Source organism: Salmo trutta, chromosome 28 (genome assembly GCF_901001165.1).
Source record: "Salmo trutta chromosome 28, fSalTru1.1, whole genome shotgun sequence".
NCBI lineage: Eukaryota > Metazoa > Chordata > Actinopteri > Salmoniformes > Salmonidae > Salmo > Salmo trutta.
This window is the reverse complement of record NC_042984.1, coordinates 3,391,419-3,415,415: the sequence shown is the minus strand read 5'-3', so window position 1 is coordinate 3,415,415 and position 23,997 is coordinate 3,391,419. Positions and strand designations below refer to the sequence as shown.

General features: G+C 44.4%; 1 protein-coding gene across 1 annotated transcript in view; it reads right to left on the bottom strand.

Moving 5' to 3' along the window:
- Positions 1 to 528: 528 nt before the first annotated feature.
- Positions 529 to 23,997, bottom strand: part of LOC115165288 (membrane-associated guanylate kinase, WW and PDZ domain-containing protein 1) — a 53,448-nt gene continuing 29,979 nt past the window's right edge. The window contains exons 2-6 of the mRNA XM_029718333.1: positions 23,642 to 23,842; positions 18,553 to 18,638; positions 18,050 to 18,199; positions 16,654 to 16,792; positions 529 to 2,007 (exon numbers count right to left, since the gene is read on the bottom strand). Coding sequence (XP_029574193.1) covers positions 938 to 2,007; positions 16,654 to 16,792; positions 18,050 to 18,199; positions 18,553 to 18,638; positions 23,642 to 23,834 — 1,638 coding nt within the window. The 5' untranslated portion in view covers positions 23,835 to 23,842 and the 3' untranslated portion in view covers positions 529 to 937. The remainder of the gene's footprint in view (positions 2,008 to 16,653; positions 16,793 to 18,049; positions 18,200 to 18,552; positions 18,639 to 23,641; positions 23,843 to 23,997) is intronic.

Genomic DNA, 23,997 nt, shown 5'->3' with positions numbered 1-23,997 from the left:
TTACAATCCAGGCCAAGCAAGCAAGCAGGAGGCAAATCATTTCTCTCTTGGATCATTTATCTTAATCTCTGTAATCTTTTTTTTTTCTTTTTTTTTCATCAAAATAAAATAGCATGCTAAAATTATATAATAGAAACAAATAGGAAATAGTATATTATAGTATCCTGTAGTTGTGGCTTTGCTCTCTTCGATCTATAGTACGCCACTACAGCCCCTAGGTGGCGCTAAAACACTCCATGTGGGTTTGTAGAGAGAGGGTTGATATATGCAATTGTTGATATTGTTGCCACTTGCATTTTCATAATAAAAATTTCTGATGACAATGATTATGTTGAAGATGATACCACTCATGATGATATAGAATGTAGATCCAATGTAACCAAGCAACGGTGATGGTGGACTAACTGTAGATAGATAAGACAGTGGTAGTGGGTAGACTTATGGGCATGGCTGGTGAGACCTAATCAAGAGATGGCTTAACGGGGATTTGGGGTGCGGTGGACATGGGAGTGTCCTGTCTTGTTGTTGTCCTAGGCTCTAATGCACGATAGGTTGTAGGAGCTGCCAGTCAAAACAGTCAGGACCACGACAGGTTGGAGGAGCTTGCCAGTCAAAACAGTCAGGACCACGATAGGTTGGAGGAGCTTGCCAGTCAAAACAGTCAGGACCACGATAGGTTGGAGGAGCTGCCAGTCAAACCAGTCAGGACCACGATAGGTTGGAGGAGCTTGCCAGTCAAACCTAGGGTTGCAAAATTCTGGTAACTTGCCCAAAAAATTCTGGTTGGAGATCCCTGGAATTATGAGGGAATAAGCAGGAAATCTGTGAATCCTCCAACTAGGATTTCTGCCTTTGGGAAAGTTATCAGAAAGACCACAACACTCCTTCTGTTAATCAGCACCACAGGAACAGTCATTCGTCCCTCTCTTCCTCTTATCTACAGATCAATACCTCCTCTCAGCCTGCGTCCCATCAACACCTGAGTCAGTTTCTGCTGGCTGGGTTTAATCCAGGGGCCGGCGTAGGTAGCCCCCCGTGAGGGTGTACTTCTCCAGGGGCCCGGATTATGGGATGCATTGGTGGCCCGACACCATGACTGGGTGCTCCATGGGTCCCCTCTCAGTTCTCTGGGTTCTCCCCACCCGGGTGGGGCCCCGGCGGTGGATCCAGAGATACTGGCGGCAGACACACTGACCTGGTCAGAGAAGCTGGCCCCGGAGGCTCCTGAGGCCCCTGACTCTGCATTAGAAAGCTCAGCGTCTCCATCCTGCAGTGGCATGAGGAAGGAGAAGGGAGCTCGCTCTCTCTCTTTCTCTGGGGGTCTGTCTCTTTTTTCCAGCCCAGAATCCTCCACCACAGGTCCTGCAGCCCTTGTCTTCACATCCATCTCAGCCTCCCTCTCCCTCCCTTTCTCCCTTTCTCCATCCCTCTTCCTCCTCCCCCCTTCCCTGCCTCCTACCTTCGCCTGTGTTTTACTGGCTGAGGGAAGTATGTGTATATTCAGCTCCTTTATTTCCTCTACCCTCTCTCTCCTCTTACTTTGTGTTGTCCTGTTCCTCAGCTGTTTTGACCTCTGTTTGACCTTGCTGTGTCTCACCTCCGGCACTGTCTCCACTACCTCCTCCTGTCTGTCCGAGTTCCTTAGTACGTTCTTGGGTAAACTCTGGGTACATTTTCCGTTGTCCTTACTCTCTGACTTCTGACCTCTGTGGCTGATCACCTGACTCTCCTCCTCCTCTTCCGCCTCCTCGTCCTCCTCCTCCTCCTCGGGCCAATCCAGGTCTGTGTCAGGAGTACCTCGCCCTCCTTCTCCTCTTCCTCTGCTACTCCTTCCACCCAGACTACCTCCCTTCCTCTGCCTCCTTCTCTTCTCCCTCTCCCTCTGTCCTCCTCCTCTATCCACCCTTCCGCTCTTCGTTGGCAGAGAGCGTGTTTTATCTACTGCAACCACACCCGGCTCCTCTGGGTAGAGATAGGAGGAGGGGGAGACTGCTCTGGGATCATGGTCTGAGAGAGGAGAGAGAGAGAGAAGGAGGGGGGGGGGCAAAGAGAGGGAGAGCGATAGAGAAGAGGGGGGTCAGAAAGAGGGGGGAGAGGACAGGCAGAGCCATAGTGGGCAGAGAGAGAGGGGGAGAGAAAGGGGGGAGGGCAGAAAGAGGGGGAGACAGATGAGAGGGGGGGTGCAGAGAGAGAGAGAGAGGAGAGGGGGTGCCGAGAGACAGAGAGGAGAGGGGGGTTGCAGAGAGAGAGAGACAGAGGAGAGGGGGGGTGCAGAGAGAGAGAGAGACAGAGAGAGAGGGGGGGTGCAGAGAGAGAGAGAGGGAGAGGAGAGGAGAGGAGAGGAGAGGAGAGAGAGAGAGAGAGAGAGAGAGAGAGAGAGAGAGAGAGAGAGAGAGAGAGAGAGAGAGAGAGAGAGAGAGGAGGGGGGGTGCAGAGAGAGACAGAGGTTAGTGGGAGCTAGAGGGAAAAACACAAGTAGAAACAGTTTCCATGTGATGTCACAAACAGTGTTTGAAATAATGAAACAACTATTGACAGTGAGTTGGGATGAAAGGCAACACTTTACAATAAGGTTCCATTTGTAAAAAGGATATATAACGGGTTTGTAATTACGTTATTAACAGTTATTTAATGATTTGTAAATGCATTATAAACCATTAATAAATGGTTTATAACAAATTGGTCAAACCAGTGCAATAACCAGTCAGTGCTTGCCAAATAGTGAACTACCATTTACCTACATCTATTAACCTTACCAATTCTTGCGCAGTTTATTTTCTCACTTTTGGGTGTGATGCATTGTTGCTCTGTCCCATGAACAGAAATGGTTGGTTTTCAGACAAACGGTCAACTCCCATGATGCATCTTAGCCCCACGTTTGAAACCTTGATGATGTTGTTGTATTGCTACACTTATTTATTCCAGGAATGAAGGCCTCATTGGAAAGATCTCATTCCGTATTTATTGGTGTGGTTCACTGGTTTCAGAGAAATTCCTCCGGACTTTGTGAGCTCTGCCCATCTTTAAAATAAAGACGATCTGGAACGAACCCAGAATTTTATGCTGCCACTGACTGACATGATGCGACAGTGTATTGGGAAGAATCAGGACGGACGTGGCTATGAGAAGTGTGCAAAGGCCAGACAGAAGAGATTGGGTGAAAGAATTATTGTCAGAGGACAGAGGATGACTAAGCACGCTGCTTAGCTAGCTAAGTATCTAGTAGCCAGCTAATGTTTGCTAGCACGTCTGTCCTAACTAGCTAGCAGTAGGAAAAACCTACTTCGCTAACTAGCTAGCAAATGTTAAGGCCTTGATTAACTGGCAGAGCAATGGAGAGGGGTATGATACACTAGCAGGTCTGGGTAACTCCAGTCCTCTAGGGCCTGATTGGTATCACACATACCCCCCCACCCCAAGCAAACACAGCTGATTAATCAAATTGCATTCTAAACTAAAGATCATGATTAGGTGATTATTGGAGTCAGGTGTGTTAGCTGGGTGCTGGGGCAAAAACTGTGACACCAAACAGTGTCACGAACCTAAAGCCTCGTTCACATTACCCATAAGCACTCCGTTACGTTGCGCCGGATGTCATGCATTTCAATGGAGACGTCCACAACAGAGTGGAATCGCAACGCCCCCTTGCGGTTGAAGGCTCCGTTGTGAGACGGACACCGCATACTTCGAACAGGAAGTTACCAAACCACAGAAGAAGATGAAAATATGTGATGTCCGGTGATGGCTTTATGGGATAATTAGCAACTTGTAATCAATGCCCCTTTCCTATAAGTGAGCACTATTTTAATAGTAATGTACAATAATACACATTGGCTGCTAAGCCAATTAATTTTATTATACTTAACAAAAATTCAAACGCAACATGTAAAATGTTGGTCCCATGTTTCATGAACTGAAATTAAAGATCCCAGAAATGTTCCATACGCACAAAAAAGCTTATTTCTCTCAAATTTTGTGCACAAATTTGTTTACATCCCTGTTAGTGAGCATTTCTCCTTTGCCAAGATAATCCATCCACATGACAGGTGTGGCATACCAAGAAGCTGATTAAACAGCATGATCATTACACAGGTGCACCTTGTGCTGGGGACAATAAAAGGCCTAAAATGTGCAGTTTTGTCACACAACACAATGTCACGGATGTGAGGGAGCATGCAATTGGCATGCTGACTGCAGGAATGTCCACCAGAGCTGTTGCCAGATAATTGAATGTTCATTTCTCAACCATAAGCCGCCTCCAACACCGTTTTGAGAATTTGGCAGTACGTCCATCAAGGCCTCATAACCGCAGACCATGTGTAACCACGCCAGCCCAGGACCCCCACATCTGGTTTCTTCACCTGCGGGATCGTACGAGACCAGCCACCCAGACAGCTGATGAAACTGTGGAGTATTTCTGTCTGTAATAAAGTACTTTTGTAGGAAAAACTAATTCCGATTGGCTGGGCCTGGCTCCCAAGTGGGTGGGCCTATAACCTCCCAGGCCCATTCTTGGCTGCGCCCATGCCCAGTCAAGTGAAATTCATAAATTAGGGCCTAATGAATTTTTTCAAATGACTGATTTTCTTAAATGAACTGTAACTCAGTAAAATTGTTGAAATAGTTGCATGTTGCGTTGGTGGGAGTTTCAAGCTGTGCCTACCAAAAGGTTGCAAGTTCAAATCCCCGAGTTGACAAGGTACAAATCTGTCGTTCTGCCCCTGAACAAGGCAGTTAACCCACTGTTCCCCGGTAGGCCATCATTGAAAATAAGAATTTGTTCTTAACTGACTTGCCTAGTTAAATAAAGGTAAAATAAAAAAAATAAAAATGGTGTGTGTCTTCACCACAGTAATAATGTATTTTAACAACAAATTCCAAATGCAAGCTTTATAAGTCAATTATCAATTTGAAGTAAGTTTTACAAAGCAAAAGACCAGTAGGCGTATACTAGTAATTGATTGACAGTTTACTGGTCTAATCAGAGTGTGTGTTTCACTAGCCAATCTTTTGCAGTTTTTTTTTTTTTGTTTTGCAAGGGTGATGCTGCGGCTACTGTCTACTGGCTTCGTGTAGAGTAATCCACGTAGACCAGACCAACCGATCTTCAAGGCATTCCTAGTCGATCAGAGAAAAGCCAATAATAAAAGCTTGCCCTCATCAACGGGTAAGCAAAGTGGTCCCATAGTTTGGCACGGTGGACACGTCATAATACCCATAAAACCTAGCGGTGAAACCCGGCAATGGTTAGACAAGTTTTTTCATTCATTTTTTTGCGTCTGGGATTTCTGAACTATTTCATATTAAGGTCTGTGTTTGGTGTAGGCTTACCCTGGAGAGACATTTTGAAAGCTGTGTAATTCTCTCTCGGACAAGGTGAGTTCTCTCAATATATTCACCTCAATTTACTGAAAAGAAATTCTAAATGTTAATTATCAGCAAAGACTACAACTTCCCGCAGGAAGCTCCTGCACGTCATCTCTAGTCGACAATGTCAGCTACCGTTCACCAGCACGATCAGATACCTTCTCCATGAACGTCCCCTTTCTCTGTCTTAGCTAGCCACTGACTACACTTTAGCTAGCTAGTTAGCAGAGCAGTAGATAAAACATCATTTTGTTTCACTTAGCCTAAATAATTGTTTGTAAAGTATGTTGACTTTGGTATCTATTTCAAACCTTGTGGCATTTTTCAAGGACGAGCATAAGAGCATTAAAAGGGCAGAAGATCACTATAAGTCTGGCCAGGTAGAGAAGACCACCTGAAGTCTGGCCAGGTAGAGAAGACCACTATAAGTCTGGCCAGGTAGAGAAGACCACCTGAAGTCTGGCCAGGTAGAGAAGACCACTATAAGTCTGGCCAGGTAGAGAAGACCACTAGAAGTCTGGCCAGGTGGAGAAGACCACCTGAAGTCTGGCCAGGTGGAGAAGACCACCTGAAGTCTGACCAGGTGGAGAAGACCACCTGAAGTCTGGCCAGGTAGAGAAGACCACTATAAGTCTGGCCAGGTAGAGAAGACCACTAGAAGTCTGGCCAGGTGGAGAAGACCACCTGAAGTCTGGCCAGGTGGAGAAGACCACCTGAAGTCTGACCAGGTGGAGAAGACCACCTGAAGTCTGGCCAGGTAGAGAAGACCACTATAAGTCTGGCCAGGTAGAGAAGACCACTAGAAGTCTGGCCAGGTGGAGAAGACCACCTGAAGTCTGGCCAGGTGGAGAAGACCACCTGAAGTCTGGCAGGTAGAGAAGACCACTATAAGTCTGGCCAGGTAGAGAAGACCACTAGAAGTCTGGCCAGGTGGAGAAGACCACCTGAAGTCTGGCCAGGTGGAGAAGACCACCTGAAGTCTGACCAGGTGGAGAAGACCACCTGAAGTCTGGCCAGGTAGGTGGAGAAGTGCAGCTATAGTGAGGGGCAACGTACCGGTCTGTGCCAGCATGAGGGATAAAGTTTTTTTATTTTACTTAACTAGGCAAGTCAGTTAAGAACAAATTCTTATTTTCAATGACAGCCTAGGAACAGTGGTTTAACTCCCTTTCAGGTGCAGAACGACAGATTAGTACTTTGTCAGCTCAGGGATTTGAACTTGCAACCTTTCGGTTACTAGTCTAACACTCTAACCACTAGGTTACCCTGCCCTGCCGCCCACCTGTAGCTATTAAGTTAAGTTTGAGCATCTTAACAATACAAAGTGTTTTATACAGCTGTCAACATTCTACAAGGAAATAGTCAATTCAATCAATTCTAGAATCATTAACCAGGTTACCCTGGATACCAGACTTCGATGAGTGATAACTCAGTTCTAGAATGTTGTCATTGATGAGAATGAATGTAAAAATCTATTGACATTCAGAATGTACTTAGTTTAGACATACAGCCTGTATTGTCGTTTCATAACCAGAGACAAATCTTGAGAGGCACAGTCTTAATTTATTTAGAGTGGTACATGGATTCACACAGTCTTGATCCAGAGGATCCTTCCCACTAAAATGATTGATACATTATCAATGAAAGTTGATGGAAAATCTTCACTTGTCCTCATGTGAAAATTACAGTTCATTAAATATTCTCCAGCTGTAATTTCATAAATTAAATCAAACTATTTATATAGTACATTTCTTACAGCTAATGCATTTCCAGGTTCAAAGTCATGTGTCACTTAACCGCCTTCCTGTTGACAGGTCTCTATAGGTGACCACTTCCTGTTGGCAGCTCTCTACAGGTGACCACTTCCTGTTGGCAGGTCTCTACAGGTGACCACTTCCTGTTGACAGGTCTCTATAGGTGACCACTTCTTGTTGGCAGGTCTTTACAGGTGACCACTTCCTGTTGGCAGGTCTCTATAGGTGACCACTTCCTGTTGACAGGTCTCTATAGGTGACCACTTCCTGTTGGCAGGTCTCTACAGGTGACCACTTCCTGTTGGCAGCTCTCTACAGGTGACCACTTCCTGTTGGCAGGTCTCTACAGGTGACCACTTCCTGTTGGCAGGTCTCTATAGGTGACCACTTCCTGTTGGCAGGTCTCTATAGGTGACCAGGGGATTCTCTCTACAACATGGAAATGCCCCCATGGAGCTCATCAGTGTAGCCATGCAGCACTATTTTGCCGGTTCACAATATTGGCCGTACGGATGTGGAATGCAGAGTGGAGGAAGCCAGTCATGCCCAACCAAGTGGAGGATCTTTACCTGGCTGAAGACTACAACCCTCTGTCCCGTGAGCCAACAGAGGAGGATCCTGGTTAAGGAACTGTCTCCAGGGGCAGGTTCAGTGGAAGGAGCCAAAACAACCGCTACCCTCCCTGGGGCTTGCAGGCATCCTGGCTGGCATGACTCTGTCGGTGGAGCAGCAGGAGGCTATATACAGGCAGGCAACAGTTGGACAGCGCACCAACCCCAACTGGCACACCATGAGGAGAGGGAACGTTGACGGTCAGGAATTATGGAGCAGTGTTTAGGGCCAAGTGTGTTACTCCGTCGTTGCTGGAAAAAAAGGGGGTCCTCAGATCACAGTCGTTGGATGGGGTGTTGTCTGTAAAATGAGGCACAGATAACGAAGAGGCAAGGGCATCAAGGCATTCAAAATGGCTACAGGGATGGATGTGTAGGAGTCAGGGTTTTGGGTCAAGAGATCTGGGAAACCTTGGTGCCTCACCATGAGATGGTCTGGTGGGCACCACAGTAGTGATGGTAGTGTCTCTATGGTCTAAAGGGACCTTACCATTGACTATAGTAATATGGTAAAATAGACTGGGTTTTGATCTATCTGCACATCTAAAATCCTACTATGTGGATGGGACATTTCTAATAGGATGGAGGAATTATCTGGAACGCTCAACTATATGATCATGGCAGTCTAGGGTACTATTTGCCCGAAGAGGTGAAGTATTGTGATGAGCTATAAAACTGTACTTCTGATTCTAATTCTCAAAAGGAAAGTTAAAACCCCTCAGTTGTGAGGTCACTGAGGAGGACCAACAGTGATAGGGGGATTGTGTGAAAGGGACTGACATGCAGGATTTTGGGCAATGGCCTGCAGAACACGATTTCTATATTCAGGTCCTAAACACATTATCTACTAGCGCCATTTGAAAAGTACTTGACTCGAGCTAGCTTAGCCCAGTCTGAAAAGTACTAGCCTCGGGTTAGCTTAGCCCAGTCGGAAAAGTACTAGCCTCGGGTTAGCTTAGCCCATTCTGAAATGTACTAGCCTCAAGCTAGCTTAGCCCAGTCTGAAAAGTACTAGCCTCGGGCTAGCTTAGCCCAGTCTGAAAAGTACTAGCCTCGGGCTAGCTTAGCCCAGTCTGAAAAGTACTAGCCTCAAGCTAGCTTAGCCCAGTCTGAAAAGTACTAGCCTCGGGCTAGCTTAGCCCAGTCTGAAAAGTACTAGCCAGTCTTAAGTCAAAGTCGAGTCCGGAGTTTTGAGGCTCCAAGTCAAGTCACAAGTTATTTTATTTTCTATCAAGTCGAGTCTCAGGTCATCAAATGTGTGACTCGAGTCAGACTTGAGTCCAAGTCATGTGACTCGAGTCCACAACTCTGATAACTACATTTTGAAAATGTTTTACTTCACAATTCTAAGCTAGGAAGTGTAAGTGTTATTCAAACTAGCCAGCTTATTATACACACAAAAAAAACGATCTAAATCGAAAAACGAAATGTAAAATCTACATCGTTTGCGAGCTAGCGGATTAGCCTGTTTGTCCCACTGCACGCCACCGTGGATATATTCAGCAGTTAGACATGACAAACTGAACACAGTATCTATTAATGTATCATTATATCATCTTGGAGCAACATATGAGATGTGAATGATCAACATCTCACTCCAACATGGGGGTTGATTTTCTCTCGCTTCGGCACAAATACGGTCGCCATGTTTTTCCAAAGTATCACATGACCAATATCTGTGCTTTGATTAGAGGATTCTTACACATTGCCCATTAGCCAATCAAGATTCCCCCAGATAATAAAAAGTTTATCATTTTCAATGTAAAATAGTCGCAGAAACCATTGCTGGCAATATTGCCTCTCAAAACTGCCAGTGTATTAAGGCCTTAACTTACTATCTAGCTACCTAGTTAATTAGCTAATGTACAAGCAACAATTTTGATAACTAGCTAATCCCTTTCATCTGTAGTAGCTGACTATTAGTGTTAGCAAGTAATGTTAAACACTAGTTAGCTATTATTATTATTATTAGCTAGCAGTGGATAACCAGGGCCGGATTAACAAATCATAGGCCCAGGGTCTTTGTTATCGTCGTGACAATAGCCTAGAAATGTGTTACTAAAACAGTGCTGCTGTTAGCTACAAATTGTTGGGAAAATATGTTTTTCTATTTGTTCAACAGACAGATTAGTCTTCTCTTTTCAGCAGTAGATGATTGCTTTCCAAAATTGTACATTTTTTACTGCGATTGTATTTTGGAAATCTGCAAAAAAGGCAAACCGATAGCCGCAATCAACCATAGAAATATAATCAGTAGACGGCAGTTCCCATTCATGTCAGGACTGGCATCCATTGCTAGTGTACCCATGAGTTTACCAGTCAAATGTCCAGGGGAAAAAGGTAAAAAAAAAAAACCCTTCTATGGATTATGTCTATGGCCACAAAACAGATTAGCTAGCAGTGGAAAATGCTGCCCAAACTACAGCGGCTGTAGGCATGCCGGTAACTGACAAAATAAAGGAAACACTTAAGTAAACAAAGGATACAAAGTATATGTTATGGCATGGCATGCATTTTGCTGGCGTGGTTTAGGTCCACTTGTATAATCTATACAAAGGCGCATTGAAGCTGTTCTGGCAACATAAGACACTTTATGTTGGCGCTTCTTTGATTTTGGAAGTGCCAACTGGACTATTGATCCTCTGTGGCTACATTCTGCTCTCTGGTGTATTTTGAACATTGATATCGGGCTCCTGTGGTTGGATAAAAAAAGAATAATAAATTTAAAAAATACAAATTTAAATAAAAACAAATACAAATATTGCCTCTTGTGCCCCCTATTGGCTTGGGCCCTGCCTCACACATTTGACCAGTCACATTTATTTATCATGCAGTTTATTTTTTAATATATTTTATTATTCAGTTACTCAATCAAGGCAGGGCCCCTCAGTTATCCACGTGGGCCCCTACCTCCTCTAGTCCCCCCTTCTGACGATTAGCAGAGCAGCAGTAGACTGTCTATACTCACTGAGATCAGGATCTTTAATCCTCTTGTGGTTGGTGGTTGCAAAAAAAAAAGATATATATATATATTTATCACTAGATATATACTACAGTATATACAGTGCATTCGGAAAGTATTCAGCCCCCTTGACTTTTTTCCACATTTTGTTACGTTACAACCTTATTCTAAAATTGATTAAATTATTTTTGTTCCTCTTCGATCTACACACAATACCCCATAATGACAAAGCAAAAACTGTTTTTTAGACATTTAAGCAAATGTATTAAAAATTAAAACAGAAATACCTTTATACATAAGTATTCAGACCCTTTGCTATGAGACTCTAAATTGAGCACAGGTGCATCTTGTTTCCATTGATCATCCTTGAGATGTTCCTACAACTTGATTGTGGTAAATTCAATTGATTGGATGTTATTTGGAAAGGCACACACCTGTCTATATAAGGTCCCACAGTTGACAGTGCATGTCAGAGCAAAAACCAAGCCATGAGGTTGAAGGAATTGTCCATAGAGCTCCGAGACAGGATTGCGTCGAGGCACAAATCTGGGGAAGGGTACCAAGAAATGTCCGCAGCATTGAAGGTCCCCAAGAACACAGTGGCCTTCATCATTCTTAAATGGAAGAAGTTTGGAACCACCAAGACTCTTCCTAGAGCTGGCCGCCCGGCCAAACTGAGCAATCGGGGGAGAAGGGCTTTGGTCAGGGAGGTGATCAAGAATCTGATGCTCAAAGGTGCTTAAACAAGTACTGAGTAAAGGGTCTGAATACTTATGTAAATGCAATATTTCAGTTTCATACATTTTCAAATATGTATAAAAACCTGTTTTTGCTTTGTTATTATGGGGTATTCTGTGTAGATTTATGAGGGAAAAAAACTATTTAATCCAATTTAGAATAAGGCTGTAACGTAACAAAATGTTGAAAAAGTAAAGGGTTCTGAATACTTTCCGAATGCACTGTATTTCTTTAATTTTTTTATTTATTTTTGCGGTATGCGCTAGAAACACTATGTTTATTTAGGTATGATCTAGAAACACTAAGTATGTATATATATATGAGCTAGAAACAAGTATAGTACCAGTCAAAAGTTTGGACACACCTAGCCATTCAATGGTTTTTCTTTATGTTTACTGTTTTCTACATTGTAGAATAGTAGTGAAGACATCGAAACTATAAAATAACACATATGGATTCATGTAGTAACCAAAAGAGTGTTAAACAAATCAAAATATATTTTATATTTGAGATTCCTCAAAGTAGCCACGCTTTGCCTTGATGACAGCTTTGCATTCTCTCAACCAGCTTCACCTGGAATGCTTTTCCAACAGTCTTGTAAGTTCCCACATATGCTGAGCACTTGTTGGTTGCTTTTCCTTCACTCTGCGGTCCAACTCATCCCAAACCCTCCCAATTGGTTTGAGGTTGGGTGATTGTGGAGGCCAGGTCATCTGATGCAGCACTCCATCACTCTCCTTCTTGGTCAAATAGCCCTTACACAGCCTGGAGGTGTGTTGGGTCATTGTCCTGTTGAAAAACAAATGATAGTCCCACTAAGAGCAAACCAGATGGGATGGCGTATCGCTGCAGAATGCTGTGGTAGCCATGCTGGTTAAGTGTGCCTTGAACTCCAAATAAATCACTGGCAGTGTCACCAGCAAAGCACCCCCACACCATCAAACCTCCTCTTCCATGCTTCACGATGGGAATCACACATGCGGAGATCATCCGTTCACCTACAGTGAATCTCACAAAGACACAGCGGTTGGAACCAAAAATCTCAAATCTCAAGAAGGACAGATTTCCATCGGTCTAATGTCCATTTCTCGTGTTTCTTGGACCAAGCAAGTCTCTTCTTATTGGTGTCCTTTAGTAGTGGTTTCTTAGCAGCAATTCGACCATGAAGGCCTGATTCACGGAGTCTCGTCTAAACAGATGATGTTGAGATGTGTCTGTTACTTGAACTCTGTGAAGCATTTATTTGGTGCAGTTAACTCTAATGAACTTATCCTCTACAGCAGAGGTAACTCTGGGTCTTCCTTTCCTGTGGCGGTCCTCATGAGAGCCAGTTTCATCATAGCACTTGATTGTCTTTGCACTTGAAGAAACTTTCAAAGTTCTTGACATTTTCCGTATTGACTGACCTTCATGTCTTAAAGTAATGATGGACTGTTGTTTCTCTTTCTATATTTGAGCTGTTCTTGCCATAATATGGACTTGGTCTTTTACCAAATAGGACTATCTTCTGTATTCCACCCCTACTGCCAACACAAATGATTGGCTCAAACACATTAAGAAGGAAATAAATTCCACAAATACATTTTTAACAAGGCGCACCTGTAAATTGAAATGCATTCCAGGTGACTACCTCATGAAGCTGGTTGATAGAATGCCAAGAGTGTGCAAAGCTGTCATCAAGCAAAGGGTACCGTAGCTACTTTGAATAATTTCAAATATAAAATATATTTTGATTTGTTTAACACTCTTTTGGTTGCTACATGATTCCATATGTGTTATTTCATAGTGTTGATGTCGTCACTATTATTCTACAATGTAGAAAATAGTAAAAATAAAGAAAAACCCTGGAATGACTCGGTGTGTCCAAACTCTTTGACTGTTACTGTATGTTCATTTCATTTTAATCTCTTTGTTTCAACAAGCCTAAGGTAAATCACTCACTGAGATAAACATGGCTGATGTTTGTTCTGAAATAGCTACATTCATAAGGACAGATGCAGGCTGAACAAGAAGGCCTGTTATTGAATTATATTTATAATTATATTTATAATTATAGCTGCAGGCTTTAAGAATTGAAATGGCACTTTTTACTGTTGGATTACAGGAGTGACACATAAATAACTCTGTTCCGTAGCGACGACTCACTGCTTGTAATTCAACTGCAAGAGCAAATACAGCGGGAGATATGAGATACCTCTTGTTCACGTAACTCAGGGCAACAAGGACATGTGGTCCCAACTGTGTGGCTCAGTTGGTAAGAGGGTGGCACTAGCAAAGCCAAGGTTGGGGGTTTAATTCCCAGCAGGGATCAGGTATGCATACTAGAATGGATAAAAGGGTCTGTAAATGGCAAATGTCAATGTGAAGACCTCTAGAACACAAAGGGGTGTAGAAATAAGATTTCTAGAACACAAGGGGATGTAGAAATAAGAGTTCTAGAACACAAAGGGATGTAGAAATAAGAGTTCTAGAACACAAAGGGATGTAGAAATAAGAGTTCTAGAACACAAAGGGATGTAGAAATAAGAGTTGTAGAACACAGGGGGATGTAGAAATAAGAGTTCTAGAACACAAAGGGATGTAGAAATAAGAGTTCTAGAACACAAAGCGATGTAGAAATAAGAGTTCTAGAACACAAAGGGATGTAGAAATAAGAGTTCTAGAACACAAAGCGATGTAGAAATAAGAGTTCTAGAACACAAAGGGATGTAGAAATAAGAGTTCTAGAACACAAAGGGATGTAGGGATGAAGAGAACCAAAGGAACGAAGAGAATAAACCAAAGAGAATGAAAGACTAACAGGAAGGGATACCAACCGCGTATTCTCTGTTCTGCCGATGACATAGAAACAAGGCTCTCCCTGCTTAGAGTTGGTCATACACAGAGACAGGCTGGAGAGCTCCACTGAGAGGGAGGAGGAGGAGGAGGAGAGGGAAGGAGGGATGGAGAGGGAGGAGGAAAGAGAAGGAAAAGTAGATGGAGAGAAGGAAAAAGAGAGAAAGGTAGAGAAAAATAGAAGGAAAGACCACAAGTTGGGTCAGGAGAAAGACAAATAGAGAAAGAAGAAAACCAAAGTGTTCAAAGTCAAGACAGGAAGTAAGACTCTTAGCAGCGAGAAAGAAGACACCGGTTAGAGGAAATAAATGAAAGAAGTGACTCTTTTGAATAGGTCAATAAAGCCTTGTTCACACTTTAGGCCTTAATGCTCAAATCCGTTTTGGAATACTGACTGTCCAAACAGTCAACAAGTGAACAAATCAGATTTGTGTGTGTTCATTTTGCATGGCCCGGTGCCCCGGGTGGGTGGAGGCCAATGGAATGGTCTAAAATGAGCAAACTCCGCTCACCCGGTGCACCGGGCCATACAAAACAAACTCCACCACTCAGAAGTTACGGTATGTAGAAAGCTAAGGTGATAACAATGTCTGCCATGGACATTTCCGAGTTGCTTTGGAATGTTCAAAATCAAACATGATTCAACGTTCAAAACAAGTCCTTTTTTGGCTAGTCACAGCAGTCATCTAACTAGCTAGGTAGCTGTTTACCTTTTCTAGCACGTTCCCTAATTTATTTGTAAACAATCGACAAGCTAGTTAGTTACCACATGTTCTTGTGAAATTGTCAGCAGACTAGTTAGCAAGCAACAAGATGTGCCAAATAACAGCCTAAAAACCACCTGAGGTCAAATAAATCCGATTTGACCGTTCAGACAAGTCGCAAAGCAGAGGAATCAGATTTGTATCTGACTTCAAGCCACCTACGAAAGTGGTTTGATGTGTTGCTTGAAATATCTGATTCTATGTGCTTTTTGGCTGTTTAGACTGCAGGAAAAATAACAGGTTGTAATCGGATATGCAAAAAGCACATAGAATCAGATATTTCAAGCAACACATCAAACCACTTTCGTAGGTGGTGTGAAGTCAGATACAAATCTGATTCCTTGGCTTTGCGACTTGTCTGAACGGTCAAATCGGATTTATTTGACCTCAGGTGGTTTTTAGGCTGTTATTTGGCACATCATGTTGCTTGCTAGCTAGCTTCAAACTGCCCATGTGAACAAGGCTTACCAATCAATAAGAAACGGATCAATCAGACATATCCTTCCTTCCTCCCCTTCCCTGTCTCTTACCATAGTCTGGGACGTATCCCTGTCTCTTACCATAGTCTGGGACGTATCCCTGTCTCTTACCATAGTCTGGGACGTATCCCTGTCTCTTACCATAGTCTGGGACGTATCCTTCCTCCCTTCCCTGTCTCTTACCATAGTCTGGGACGTATCCCTGTCTCTTACCATAGTCTGGGACGTATCCCTGTCTCTTACCATAGTCTGGGATGGATCCCTGTCTCTTACCATAGTCTGGGACGTATCCCTGTCTCTTACCATAGTCTGGGACGTATCCCTGTCTCTTACCATAGTCTGGGACGGATCCCTGTCTCTTACCATAGTCTGGGACGTATCCCTGTCTCTTACCATAGTCTGGGACGTATCCCTGTCTCTTACCATAGTCTGGGACGTATCCCTGTCTCTTACCATAGTCTGGGACGTATCCCTGTCTCTTACCATAGTCTGGGACGTATCCCTGTCTCTTACCATAGTCTGGGACGTATCCCTGTCTCTTACCATAGTCTGGGACGTATCCCTGACTCTTACCATAGTCTGGGACGTATCCCTGTCTCTTACCATAGTCTGGGACGTATCCCTGTCTCTTACCGTAGTCTGGGACGTATCCCTGTCTCTTACCATAGTCTGGGACGTATCCCTGTCTCTTACCATAGTCTGGGACGTATCCCTGTCTCTTACCGTAGTCTGGGACGTATCCCTGTCTCTTACCATAGTCTGGGACGTATCCCTGTCTCTTACCATAGTCTGGGACGTATCCCTGTCTCTTACCATAGTCTGGGACGTATCCCTGTCTCTTACCATAGTCTGGGACGTATCCCTGTCTCTTACCATAGTCTGGGACGTATCCCTGTCTCTTACCATAGTCTGGGACGTATCCCTGTCTCTTACCATAGTCTGGGACGTATCCCTGTCTCTTACCATAGTCTGGGACGTATCCCTGTCTCTTACCATAGTCTGGGACGTATCCCTGTCTCTTACCATAGTCTGGGACGTATCCCTGTCTCTTACCATAGTCTGGGACGTATCCCTGTCTCTTACCATAGTCTGGGACGTATCCCTGTCTCTTACCATAGTCTGGGACGTATCCCTGTCTCTTACCATAGTCTGGGACGTATCCGTTTCCTTTCTTCAGTACGAGGTGTATACGATGTCCTCCTCTTCTTATCTGCTCTACGGCCTGGCTGTGGGTCATTCCTGTTGTACTGTCACCGTTTATCTCCACCAGCTGGTCACTCACCTACACAGCAAGAATACAATACAGGTTACACAACGACAACCACAACCACAACAACAGCACTACCGCCTGGGTGTGGGTTACTGATTCAGAGTTGGTTGGGTTAAAAGTTTAAGACACATTTCATTTGAAGGCATTCAGTTGTACAACTGACTAGGTATTCCCCCTTCCCTACTGTCTGTTATGCTGTCACCATTTAACTCCACCAGCTGTTCACTCAGCTACTCACACCCAGCTGTCTGTCTTACCTACACAACACACACCATCTGTCTGTCTCACCTGTATCTTGTGGCTGCGCGAGGCAGGCCCTCTCTCCATCAGTCCCAACACACCTAGCTGTCTGTCTCACCTGTATCTTGTGGCTGCGCGAGGCAGGTCCTCCCTCCATCAGTCCCAACACACACCATCTGTCTGTCTCACCTGTATCTTGTGGCTGCGCGAGGCAGGTCCTCCCTCCATCAGTCCCAACACACTCAGCTGTCTGTCTCACCTGTATCTTGTGGCTGCGCGAGGCAGGTCCTCCCTCCATCAGTCCCAACACACCTAGCTGTCTGTCTCACCTGTATCTTGTGGCTGCGCGAGGCAGGTCCTCCCTCCATCAGTCCCAACACACTCAGCTGTCTGTCTCATCTGTATCTTGTGGCTGCGCGAGGCAGGTCCTCCCTCCATCAGTCCCAACACACTCAGCTGTCTGTCTCACCTGTATCTTGTGGCTGCGTGAGGCAGGTCCTCCCTCCATCAGTCCCAACACACTCAGCTGTCTGTCTCACCTGTATCTTGTGGCTGCGCGAGGCAGGTCCTCCCTCCATCAGTCCCAACACACCTAGCTGTCTGTCTCACCTGTATCTTGTGGCTGCGCGAGGCAGGTCCTCCCTCCATCAGTCCCAACACACTCAGCTGTCTGTCTCATCTGTATCTTGTGGCTGCGCGAGGCAGGTCCTCCCTCCATCAGTCCCAACACACTCAGCTGTCTGTCTCATCTGTATCTTGTGGCTGCGCGAGGCAGGTCCTCCCTCCATCAGTCCCAACACACCTAGCTGTCTGTCTCACCTGTATCTTGTGGCTGCGCGAGGCAGGTCCTCCCTCCATCAGTCCCAACACACCTAGCTGTCTGTCTCACCTGTATCTTGTGGCTGCGCGAGGCAGGTCCTCCCTCCATCAGTCCCAACACACTCAGCTGTCTGTCTCATCTGTATCTTGTGGCTGCGCGAGGCAGGTCCTCCCTCCATCAGTCCCAACACACCTAGCTGTCTGTCTCACCTGTATCTTGTGGCTGCGCGAGGCAGGTCCTCCCTCCATCAGTCCCAGGACATACAGGCCCATGTTGTATTCACTGCCCCCACGCAGACTGAAGCCAAAACCTGTAGGACCTCTCTCTAGGTCTACACTATAGTAACACTGGTCCTGCTGCTAGAAGGAGAGGAAGAGAGAGAGAGAGAGAGAGAGAGAGAGAGAGAGAGAGACAGAGAGACAGAGAGACAGAGAGAGAGAGAGAGAGAGACAGAGAGACAGAGAGAGACAGAGAGACAGAGACAGAGAGAGAGAGAGAGAGAGAGAGAGAGCGAGAGAGAGAGAGCGAGAGAGAGAGAGAGAGAGAGAGAGAAAGACAGAGAGACAGTTTGAGAGAGAGAGAGAGTTACAGGACAGAAATATGTCACAATTGCTCCGGTATTGACAAGGCAATTATAAAGACAACAACTTATTAGAGAGGAAATGATCTGAAATGATGTATCATGTATATGGTTAAATCAAAATGCACATACAAGCCTCACCTTGGGCCTCCCTCTGTGACCTTTCCTTGTCCTGCCACCAGAGTCTAACTCTGGGCCTTCTGACATACTAGAGGAGTCTAAAGGAGACAGAAATAGCTAAGAAAGTGAAGAGATGATAGAGTTTACAGTAGAAAACAATTGGGTGTGGAGTAATCTCTAGTGGACAGATATCTGTGCGTAAACCGTAGATGCTGTCGAGAAGGGATGGCTGAGAGTTTTTTTGTTTTGTTGTGAGGGTAGAGACTTCGAACACCAACAGACCCAGAATTTAATCAAACCGATTTCCAAATTACGCAACATTTTTTGGTTCTGGGTTAACCGAGATTAGGTGGGAAGTCCATGGTACTGTTTCCCTAGAGGAGAAATACACCCTCTATTTGAATTGCTATGGTGTGAAGAACCGTGTGGCTCAGTTGGTAGAGCATGGTGTTTGCAACGCCAGGGTTATGGGTTCGATTCCCACGGTGGACCAGTACAGAAGAAAAAAAAAATGTATGAAATGTATGCATTCACTACTGTAAGTCGCTCTGGATAAGAGTGTCTGCTAAATGACTAAATTGTAAGTGAGTAACAGATTTGAGCTAACTGAGGTTGTGACGTGCATGGATACATGTGTGTCTGTTAGAGTGTACTCAAAGCAAGTCACATGTTTTGTAAACAACAGGTGTAGACTAACAGTGAAATGCTTAGTTACAGATCGTTCCCAACAATGAAGAGAGAAAGAAAATAGAGAAATAATAGAAAAGTAAAATAACGTAATAATAAATACACAATGAGTAACGATAACATGGTACTATACACAGAGTACCAGTACTGAGTCAATGATAACATGGCTATATACACAGAGTACCAGTACTGAGTCAATGATAACATGGCTATATACACAGAGTACCAGTACTGAGTCAATGATAACATGGCTATATACACAGAGTACCAGTACTGAGTCAATGATAACATGGCTATATACACAGAGTACCAGTACTGAGTCAATGATAACATGGCTATATACACAGAGTACCAGTACTGAGTCAATGATAACATGGCTATATACACAGAGTACCTGTACTGAGTCAATGATAACATGGCTATATACACAGAGTACCAGTACTGAGTCAATGATAACATGGCTATATACACAGAGTACCAGTACTGAGTCAATGATAACATGGTTATATACACAGAGTACCAGTACTGAGTCAATGATAACATGGCTATATACACAGAGTACCAGTACTGAGTCAATGATAACATGGCTATATACACAGAGTACCAGTACTGAGTCAATGATAACATGGCTATATACACAGAGTACCAGTACTGAGTCAATGATAACATGGCTATATACACAGAGTACCAGTACTGAGTCAATGATAACATGGCTATATACACAGAGTACCAGTACTGAGTCAATGATAACATGGCTATATACACAGAGTACCAGTACTGAGTCGATGATAACATGGCTATATACACAGAGTACCAGTACTGAGTGGATGATAACATGGCTATATACACAGAGTACCAGTACTGAGTCAATGATAACATGGCTGTATACACAGAGTACCAGTACTGAGTCAATGATAACATGGCATATACACAGAGTACCAGTACTGAGTCAATGATAACATGGCTATATACACAGAGTACCAGTACTGAGTCAATGATAACATGGCTATATACACAGAGTACCAGTACTGAGTCAATGATAACATGGCTATATACACAGAGTACCAGTACTGAGTCAATGATAACATGGCTATATACACAGAGTACCAGTACTGAGTGGATGATAACATGGCTATATACACAGAGTACCAGTACTGAGTCAATGATAACATGGCTGTATACACAGAGTACCAGTACTGAGTCAATGATAACATGGCATATACACAGAGTACCAGTACTGAGTCAATGATAACATGGCTATATACACAGAGTACCAGTACTGAGTCAATGATAACATGGCTATATACACAGAGTACCAGTACTGAGTCAATGATAACATGGCTATATACACAGAGTACCAGTACTGAGTCAATGATAACATGGCTATATACACAGAGTACCAGTACTGAGTCAATGATAACATGGCTATATACACAGAGTACCAGTACTGAGTCAATGATAACATGGCTATATACACAGGGCACCAGTACTGAGTGGATGTGAAGGGGTACCAGGTAGTTGAGGTAGATATGTACATATAACTAGGAAGTGACAGATAATAAACGGTAGCACCAGCATATGTAATGAGTCAAAAAAACGTTCGCGGAAAAAGGGTCAATGCAGATATTCCGGCTAGCTATTTAACTAACTATTTACTGGTCTCACAGCTTGGGGGTGGAAACTGTTCAGGTTCCTATTGGTTCCAGACTTGGTGCATCTGTACTGCTTGTCGTGTGGTAGCAGAGAGAACAGTCTATGACTAGGGTGGCTGGAGTCTTTTGACAATTTTTGGGCTTTCCTCTGACACCACTTGGTATAGAGGTCATGGATGGCAGGGGAGCTCGGCCCCAGTGATTTACTGCGCCGTATGCATTACACTCTGTAGCACCTTGCCGTCGGATGCCAAGTATTAGCCATACCAGGCGGTGATGCAGCCAGTCAAGATGCTCTCAATGGTGCAGCTGTAGAAGTTTTTAAGGATCTGAGGGCCGATGACAAATCTTTTCAGTCTCCTGAGGGGGAAGAGACGTTGTCGTGACCTCTTCATGACTGTGTTGGACCATGATAGATCCTTAGTGATGTAGACACAGAGGAACTTGAAGCTCTCAACCTTCTCCACTACAGCCCTGTCAATGTGAATGGGGTCGTGCTCGGCCCTCCGTTTCCTTTAGTCCACAATCAGCTCCTTTTTCTTGATTTACGTTGTGGGCGAGGTTGTTGTCCTGGCACCACACTGTCTCATCGTTGTCGGTGATCAGGCCTACCACTGTTGTGTCGTCTGCAAACTTAATGATGGTGTTGGAGTCGTGCTTGGCCAAGCAGTCGTGGGTGAACAGGGAGTACAGGAGGGGACAAAGCACTCATCCCTGAGGAGCCCCCGTGTTGAAAGTCAGTGAGGCAGATGTATTGTTGCCTACCCTTACCACCTTCAGGCGGACCGCCTGGAAGTCCAGGATCCAGTTGCAGAGGAAGGTGTTTAATCCCAGGGTCCTTAGCTTATTGATGAGCTTTGGAAGGCACTATGGTGTTGGATGCTGAGTTGTAGTCAATGAACAGCATTCTCACATAGGTGTTCCCCTTGCCCAGGTGGGAAAGGGCAGTGTGGAGTGCAATAGAGATTGCGTTGTTTGTGGATCTGTTGGGGCGATATGCGAATCGGAGTGGGTTCAGGGATGATGGTGTTGATGTGAGCCATGACCAACCTTTCAAAGCACTTCATGGCTACAGATGTGAGTGCTACGAGTCAATAGTCATTTAGACATGTTACCTTGGCATTCTTGTGCACACGGACTTGCTTGAGAATTGTAGGTATTACAGACCGAGTCCAGGAGAGGTTGAAAATGTCAGTGAAGATACTTGCCAGCTGGTCAGCACATGCATCCTGGTAACAACTGTGTGCTTGGCTCTAAGCGAGCATAGAAGGCATTTAGCTCATCTGGTAGGCTTGTGTCACTGGGCAGCTGGGTTTCCATTTGTAATCAGTGATAGTTTGCAAGCCCTGACACATTTTACATTTACATTTTAGCCATTTAGCAGACGCTCTTATCCAGAGCGACTTACAGTAGTGAATACATACATTTCATACATTTGTTTTCTTTTCCGTACTGGTCCCCCGTGGGAATCGAACCCACAACCCTGGTGTTGCAAACACCATGCTCTACCAACTGAGCCACACAGGACCACATCCGACAAGTATCAAAGCCGGTGTAGTAGAATTCGATCTTGTCGTAATCCATGGCTTCTGGTTGGGAAATGTACGTACGGTCACTGTGGGGACGATGTCGTCGATGCACTTATTACTGAAGCTGGTGACTGATGTGGTAAACTCCTTAATGTCATCGGATGAATCCCAGAACATACAGTACCTTCAGAATGTATTCTTGACTTATTCCACATTTTGATGTGGAATAAGCCTGAATTCAACATTTATTAAATCGATGATTTGTCACTCACCTACACACAATACCCCTTAATGACAAAGTGAAAACATGCTTTTAGAAATTTTAGCAAATGTATTTAAAGGTCTTGTCATAGATTTTCAAGCCGATTTAAGTCAAAGCTGAATAGACAGGTGTGTGCTTTTCCAAATAATTTCCAATCAATTGCATTTACTACAAGTGGACTCCAATCAAGTTGTAGAAACATCTCAAGGATGATCAATGGAAACAGGATGCACCTGAGCTCAATTTCAAATCAAAGGATTTGAATACTTATGTAAATACATTTTAATATATTCTTTTATATATAAATTAGCAAAAATGTTTAAAAACCTGTTTTTTGCTTTGTCATTATGGGATATTGTGTATAGATTGATAAGGAAATGTTTTTATTCAATACATTTTTAGAATAAGGCTGTAAAGTAACAAAACGTGGAAGAAGGAAAGGTTGTCTGAATACTTATATATATGTCCCTGACTGGTGTTAGAGCTTGGTATCTACACTGAGTGTACAAAACATTAGGAACACCTTCCTAATATTGAGTTGCCCTCAGGACAACCCATTCATCGGGGCATGAGACTCTACAAGGTGTCGAAAGCGTTTCCACAGGGATGCTGGCCCATGTTGACTCCAATGCTTCCCCACAGTTGTGTCAAGTTGGCTGCAGGCCCTTTGGCTGGTGGACCATTCTTGATACACACAGGAAACTGTTGAGTGTGAAAAACCCCAGCAGCGTTGCAGTTCTTGACACAAACTCAAACTGGTGCGCCTGGCACCTACTACCATACCCTGTTCAAAGACACTTACATTTTTTTGTTGTCTTGCCCATTCACTCTCTGAACGGCACACATACACAATCCATGTTTCAATAGTCAAGGCTTTAACCCCGTCTCCTCCCCTTCATCTACACTGATTGAAGTGGATTTAACAAGTGACATAAATAAGGGATCTTTAGCGTTCAGTGTACATCACTCACTGGTGTTAAGTCTTGGTATGATGGTGAGTCTGAGTGTGTTTCCGGCCCGTCTCAGTATCTGTGCCAGGTCTCTGTGAGGCAGGGTGACAACAGACCGCCCCTCCACTGCCTCTAGCTGGTCACCCGGCTGGATCTGACCCGACCGGGCCGCAGGGCTGCCCCCACGCACCGTCACAAACCTGTGGGACAGCATGGACGAGGCTGGGGTGTGGAGGAGAGAGACAGAGAGAGACAGAGAGAGACAGAGAGAGAGAGGGCGGGAGAGAGAGAGAGACAGAGAGAGAGAGAGAAGGAGAGAGAGAGAGAGAGAGGGGGAGAGTGAGACAGAGAGAGAGACAGAGAGACAGAGAGAGGAG